General features: G+C 36.5%; 1 protein-coding gene across 1 annotated transcript; it reads right to left on the reverse strand.

Moving 5' to 3' along the window:
- Positions 1-437: 437 nt before the first annotated feature.
- Positions 438-2,528, reverse strand: LOC107465755 (uncharacterized). The gene has a single exon (XM_016084726.2). The coding sequence runs from the start codon at positions 2,526-2,528 to the stop codon at positions 438-440; it is 2,091 nt and encodes a 696-aa protein (XP_015940212.2).
- Positions 2,529-8,116: the final 5,588 nt, after the last annotated feature.

The raw sequence follows: 8,116 nt of genomic DNA on the forward strand, positions 1-8,116 counted from the left end.
TTTTGTATATATATAATCTCGCGTTGGTTTACCCTTGTTCGTTACGTTATTGATCGGAGTGTTGCGCTTTTGAGTTGCGTTTTTTGTTTACCCCTTTTTCTACAAAGGCTCCTAGTTATAATCAATTATTCATACTACTATACGTACTAATTTTTTTATTTTAGAGGTCGTAATACCTTGCCATCTCTGAATTATGACTTAAGCATAAGACTTCTGTATGGTAGGGTGTTACAATAAACCGTGGCAAGCTCCCATAGTTTATGAAGGAGAAAATTTGATCATAGTGTGCAGTCTAAATGATATGTTATCTGCTATGTATTTGATAGTTTAAGCGGTTTGAGATTCTATGATATACATTATTTCCGTCACAGTTATCATGCGCAGTCTAAATGATACCACATTGATGCAATCAAACATCTAAAATAAACGAATTTTATTCATATGAAATTAATGCAGAAAATCAACATGGTGACATTCATAGACTTAACCAACCATACACAACTCAACTGAACAGTTAATAAAACAACTAAAACAACAAGGTAATGAGATCTACGCATCCCCCCCGGTAGTATGTCTTCGCTGGTCACAGTTCCTTCACCACAACGCTTCAGCTGGATATCGAGAGACTGATCCATACTACCACGGATCCTGGTTGCCCTTGGATGACCTTCCTTTGCACGCCTCATGTTAGGATCAGGAATGATGGTTGGCCCAGCATATGGAGGCCATAGGCCTTCCGGGATAGGCGGAACAAAACCCTGCTTGTAAACGTTGAAAACTTCACTCATACGATAGACCTTGTGAACATATGATGCCCAATTAAGGCGGGAGTAGGCGCAACATGCAATGGCGTTGCAACAAGGATAATGCAGCGCTGGAAATTGGCCACAGTCGCATCTGTGATCTTTAAGGGAAACTCTATAGCTACCCAGCGAGAAGTGCCCGGTTGGTGTTGTCTCGGCCACGGTGTACTCCGATTGATGCCTGTCGTATAACGTGACAGTGAAGCACCTTGAGTCTCTTAGATTCTGATCAATTGCCTTGGCCAATGCCTGGCAAAATTCATTACCGGATCCGAGTTGTGCCTCTGCTGTTTGTCCCCATACCACAAAAAACTGAGCAAGCCTCCCGTAAGTTGACTGAACCAATGATGTGACCGGGAGGTTTCGAGTTCTCTTTAGCACCGAGTTCACACATTCACTGATGTTGGTTGTCATGTGCCCGAACCGTCTACCACTATCCTCATGTTGGGTCCATTTGTCGTATTCCATCCGATTGGCCCATTCACACATTGCTGGATTCTCAGTCCATATGATGTCAAACCAATAATAAAACTCTGCTTCAGTCTTTGCGTAGGCAGCATTCACTAACATCCTCCTTGAATCTTTACCTTTGAAAGTTAGGGCAAAATTCGCTGTCACATGCCAAATACAGTACGCTCGGAAAGCACGTGGAGGCAGCCACCCAGTCTCAGGTGCCTCAAGCGCTGCCTTGATCCCGTTATTATGCCTGTCAGAGATTACAAGGATACCCTCCTGAGGAGTTACATTCTCTCGTAGGTTGGACAAGAAGAATGACCACGTCTCTGCATTTTCTCCTTCCACAAGGGTGAATGCAATGGGGAGGATGTTGGAGTTCCCATCCTGCGCTATCGCCAATAGCAGTGTCCCTCCATACTTGCCATACAAGTGGGTACCGTCAATACTGACGAGGGACTTGCAATGACGGAATGCCTCGATACAGGGTGGGAATGTCCAGAATAATCGGTGAAAGTATACCGTCGACTCATCAACCTCACCACGAAGCCGAACAGGAGAGGTCTTCAACACGGTTATTGTTCCGGCCATTGTTGACTGTACTCCTAGCATCCAACGTGGCAACTCCGCGTACGACTCTTCCCAATCTCCATATATTTGTGCCACTGCCTTCTGCTTCGCCATCCAAACCTTTCTGTAACTAGGCCTGAAACCATAATCGGCTTCTGTAGCTTGTTGCAGTACCTTTACCGTAACTGCAGCATCTGCCCTAACCAACGGAAGAATCCTTGCACAGATAACGTGGTAATCCAGCTGACGGTGATCACTGGAAATAGAGGTTGCCAAGCATGTGTGTGGCCCGTTGTACTTCCTAACCTCCCAAGTGCCCTTTCGTGCACGCAGCGCAACGTGAATCAACCAAGTACAACCCTTGCCGAATTGCTTGCATTTTCCATGATACTTCAGATGATCTGATTTGATGACTCTGTACTCAACACATCGCCGGATGCTATAGTCCTTCACACTCAGCACAGCCTCATCTTTATTTTCGAAAGATTGCCTAATCTGAAATTCTGTAGAAGAGCCCCCGACCGTGTTATCACCGTCCTTCTGTTGACCAAGAACCTCCAAGTTTAGTGTGGAGAAGTGTAGAGGGTACTGTTGAGAAGCAGAACTTGAAGGCCCATGCTGCGCATGTGGATTGGCACCTGTGTCATCGTCGCTATCCCCGATGATATCGACAGGCTCCTGGTCAGAGTCATCCTCACACATTGCATTCTCTACTCTATCAGGTTCACCAAAGCCTTCCATATAAGGTAACTGGCAACCACTGGCGCCCGACATCAGGCTGCTCAAAGATTTCTTCATTCTCCAACTGTACAGAACCAACAACCACCGTTCGCTCTAAATCAGCCGCGAACGTAGGGGAACCCACCGGCGGAAGATACGGTCTGACCGCAGGCATCGAACTAGACGCACCTCCTGCGGCAGTCAAGCTATGAAATGGAGCTGATGCCCCAGAACTATCGACACCAACCTCCAACTTCGCAAACAACTCGTAAATTCGGATCTCTGGAAAACTCCTAACACAATGGAACAGAACCCTAATATCTTCATCAACCGCTAGCACAAAGGTATCATACTGAACACCCGTTGAGACAACTGCGATGGGAATCTTGTAGAATAGCTTCTTCACCCACTTCGTACCAAAGTTGCCAAGCTTTTGCAAGATGCTGTTCTTTAGATCTGACAAAGTGCTTGACGAACTGATGAACACACTCAATGGTTCTTTGTCTGTGAACTTCACACCATGGCTTTTACTTTTTTTAATTTTCCCAGAGCAATGCACTAAGGCAAGAACACTCTCCTCCTCACTTGCCATTATGAGAATGATCTCTTGTGCAAGTAGAATGTCACCCACATATATATAGAATTTCGGTGTTCCTAAACTGTTGTAACCTACAACGGTTTACGATCAAATTTTCTCCTTCATAAACCGTGGGAGCTTGCCACGGTTTATGCTTCACATTCTCCCTTCATAAACCGTGGGAGCTTGCCACGGTTTACACACAAACCACACAATTCATAATCCGTGGTAGGTTGCCACGGTTTATGTTAAAATTGTAAACTGTGGTAGCTTTCCACGGTTTACATAGAAGTGTCAAATTGCACAATCAGGTAAGAAACATCTGTTTTATGTATTTGAGTAAAGATTTCACCTATTTTATTTATTTGAGTAAATTGCCCTTTAAAACATGTCTCTTCATATATATAATCAGGTGTATAGTAATAAAACTATCTCACACATTTTAAAGAAATTATGTTCATATTAGACAGCATTGTTGTAACACATAAATAAGCACACCCTTGTTGGGGAATTCTTTAAGTACTTATAAACCGTTATACATGTAGATTATATATAATCCTACTAGGTAATCAATTAGGATATTAGTGAATTTTATTAATTTTTGTTGGACTATATTTTAGGATTTATTATAAGGCAAAGTCTTTGGTATAGACAGTAAGATAGTATCTACATGTGTAGACAATGGGTGGCAAGTTATGGCCATGACATGTGGTATAAAGAGGGAACAAATTGATCAGGCCTTCACAGAGGTTGCAGAAAAAGTTGATGGAAGCACGTGAGGGAAGGCATAGTTAAGTTGGGTAATTAGGTGTTATAATTAATAATCAGTTTTGGCTGATTAGGGCCAAGCCTTGGCCCATTTTTCGTTGTTGGACAAAAACGTTTTGATGCTATTTTTTAATCTGTAAAAAAAAAAAAAGAAAGGGACCCAGGTCATTCCCAACCCTCCCTCGTGACCCAACCCCCTCCCCCTGTTCCTTGAACCATTCATTTATACACGTACAGGAGAACACAGAATCAAAGAAACCCTCACGGCCTTGCCCTCCGCCTAGCCCTGCATGGTCGCCGACTAATAAAGGTCCTCAGCGCCGATGCCGTCCCAGGTCCTCAGCACCGCAGCTTCTTCCTCCATCCTCGCCGCCTAACCTAGATCCTTCATCGTTACCGCCTGACCCAGTAACTCGGCAGGTCCTCATCGGGTATTCATCTTTGTTGGCTTCTCGGTACGGATCCAGGTTAGTGGCTTATCGTCCTCATCTTCACTGAGGGTGTGGTCCTCTTCTTGAATTTTTGTTTTTTTTTTCTTCAAGTCTTCTTCGGTCTTGCCTTGCATTTTTGTTCTAAAGTTCGGTTCTCAGATTCTTCTTCTTCAATCTTTGGTCTTGATTTGAAGTTTGATTCTGTTTGTATTTGCAAATTTGTATGTATGATTCTGAATGCTATGTTACTCTGTGAAAATTTATATGTATGGTTGCTAATGGTGGAAACTCACTCTGTTAGGCAGAATTTACATTGTATGGTTGCTAATGGCAGAAGCTTACTCTGATGCTAATGGTGAAAATTTGTATATTGTTAAATGCTGTAGGCAGAATTTGAATGTCTCTGAAGTACTTGGATTATTGAATTTGAATGTCTCTGAAGGCTGAAGTAGTGATTTGTGATTTTGAATATCTCCGATTCATTGAGTATTGATTTGTGTTTTAGATATGAGTGATAAATGATAACTGACTTCTCGTGCTTATGAAATTTGTGTTTTTCCTCAAGTTAATTTTGGTTCATGTGATTTAATTGGTGTTTAGGGTAGAAATTGAAAAGGTTTTTTTAATTGGATTTGCAAGGTGAAATTTAGTTGACTTTTGATTTAATTTGATAACAGTGTTTATGATTGGATTTATCTGATTTTCATTCTTTTTGAATTTGGTAATAGTGTGATTTCTTTTTGCTGTTTTGTAGTGTTTGTTGTTGAATGATGGTTGTTCTCTCTTGCCTCTGTTTAGTAATCTTTATTGAAATTATGTACATTTTCAATGCATATTTGTACATTTTCATTGATATTATACCTTGTGAATAAGTATCTGGTTAATTATTATTCCAATATTGTGGTTAAAATTTTTATCTAGTTGATGATTTTTGTACCGATTTTCTTTACTTGAATTTGTAAAGTTGACTGTGTGTTAAATTGGTTTGCTGCTGCCCTCTTAAGTTGCAAAATTTTTTAGGGTTTTGCAATTTCAATTGGCGAATTATCTATTTAGGTGTTGTGGTTGTCTGTTTTGTTAAAATGTTGTTGTGTAGAGGTTAAGGTTGTGTAGAGGTTAAGGTTAAATTGTTAAATTATTCGATTAATGACTATTCGAATATTGTGTTTTGAATTTTTGAATGAATGAGGATTTGGTTATTGATTTTCTGGTCTTGAATTTGTTAACTTGATAGTTTCTTAATTTGTGTTGGAAGAGCATTTAAGTTGTAGGGTATTGTTGTTTGAGATCAGCGAATCGGTTTCGTTGAAGTATGTAGTAGGATCCGACTTGAAAATTCTCTCTTTCCATATCATTTTTCAAGTTGCCAAGAGGAGAGAACACGATGACATGTTCGATGACATGTACTATTTAATTTTAGTAGAGTTAAAAAATTTTAAAAAATTAAATAAAATATGTGTTTTAAATAGTAATTATAAATGTTTGAGTATTTTTTTATTTTTTATCTATATATCAACGGGTGAACTGGTTCAATCACTGACTTGTGGTTGGACTAAAGACTCAGTAATCTAGTAACCTAAGTAGTTAGAACAGCAGTTCACTTCTAAAACCATGGTTATTATTAAATTGTTGAAAAAATATAAACTTAATGTTATGACACTGAATAATAAATTTTCTTATATGGAGTAGTAAATAAAATACTATTAAAAAATTGAAAAAAAAAGTATAACAAAGAATAAATAAATTAATCATAACCTGACATTATTATTTAATAACATTTTTTAACGAGTTATCCATAAGGAGGTGAAGATATTAAACATTTTATATTCTTATTACAAATTTTAAAAAACATAAAATCGAAATGAATTATATAAAACGATTTTACCTATAAAAATGATCTAAAATAAATAATACTTTATAAAAAATGGAATGAATTAAAATAATAAAGTGTATAGTTTATGGTGAAATTGTTAGTATGTCAATTATTTATTATTTTAATTACGATATTATTATTATTATTATTATTATTATTATTATTATTATTATTATTATTATTATTTGTGGGAATTTGTGGTAGGTTTTGGGTTGTCATAATGATGCATCTAGCATATCCTGTGAGTTCAAATAGATGAGATTAGGTTTCACAAAAAAGAATGAAGAGATTAGGATAGGTTATGAAAGAGTCAAAGAGGACTTCAGAAGCTTTTCAATAATCACAATGAACGTAAAGAGTGGACGGGTTAGCAGTGGCCGTAAGTGTTTGGGGTGAATAGCATGTATTTTTATTTTGGGATTGACATGTGTTGGAAATGTAATCTATGATTACCTGGCTTAGGATTCGGTGGTCTCAGAACTTTTGGACCATTTAATGGTCCCATTAGAAAATATGTTTTTAGAGTTTTTTTAACAATTGCTACATAGTCTTTGAACTACTTTTAATTACAAATTAATCCCATATATTTTATTTAATTATAGAACCCCATATATTTATTTAATTATAAAAACTATTTTTTATTTTATAAATTATTATTTTATCAATTATCTATTATATTTATTAACAATCAAATACAAAAACAACAACCAATTATATCCTCCATTGATCCTAATAAAGCTTTTGGCCATTCCAATGGATTAGATTTTTATATTTGATCTCGTGACATTCGTCCATGGCTTCCAAATCGTGTTTCCTTGAAATTCAATCGATTGGTTTATCAAAACAATCGATTGAATGATAACTCAATCGATTGGATTACAGTGTATCACAAAAGAATCGATTGAACAATGAATTAAATGTGAAATTTATGTAATTCAATCAATTGTTTAAGATTTTCAATCTATTGATTTCTTCAAAACAGTCGGTTGGTCTCATTATTCAATCTATTGGTTATACACGTGACTTCTAATTCAATCGATTGGTTTGAAAATTAAATCAATTGGAAAGTGATCTAAATGTGTTTTTTTCGGATTTCAATCGATTGGTATTGTAATCCAATCGATTGAATTCACCAAAATAATATGAATTTGGCTAATTCAATCGATTGAAGTGTGCTACCCAATCGATTGAAATGTGTCCTGCGCCTATGTCAATCTTGTTATCTTTTTAGAAATTATCTTATTATTCATCTATCTTATCTTTAAAATTATATCTTCAATTTTTGCTGTTTTATTTTGACGTATATTAACTAATATTATCTTTTCCTTAATATTAACATTATAAATTGGTGAATAATCCATCACTAATTATTCAATCCCACCATTGAAATCGTGTATCATTTTCTTTGATTATAAAAAATTTAATTATTTTTCTTTGGAACATCCATCTACTCAATATCCAATTTTTTTTAATTTTTTATCCGTCTATTTAATATCCACTATTTCTTCATCGTTAATCACCGTTGCAGCAATCAGCAAAGGTCAAATTAAGTTTTTCATTGTAGTGTTCAAAAAATAAACCATCGTTTTGATTACAAAATCGAAGTCAGTGAATAGAATCTCTAATTTTGCACTTATTCGTTTCGATACTTTATTCGTGAAATTGATTGTGTAAGAAAAAAATATTTTTTTTATCTTTTATTAATTCACAGAAATTGAGAAATACTAAAAAGTAAATAGATGTTATTATTTTTTATCATTAATTAATTAGCTAGTAATCAGGGACGAACCTAGAGGGGGCGAGATGTGGCCTGGACACCCAAAAAGTTTAAGAAACTATACTTATCTATAACAATTTATATTAGGAATACAGAGGGTTTGGTGTCGATTATTTTTTTTCCTATTTTACCCCTATGTTTATA

The sequence above is a fragment of the Arachis duranensis genome, chromosome 9 (assembly GCF_000817695.3).
Source record: "Arachis duranensis cultivar V14167 chromosome 9, aradu.V14167.gnm2.J7QH, whole genome shotgun sequence".
Taxonomy (NCBI): Eukaryota; Viridiplantae; Streptophyta; class Magnoliopsida; order Fabales; family Fabaceae; genus Arachis; species Arachis duranensis.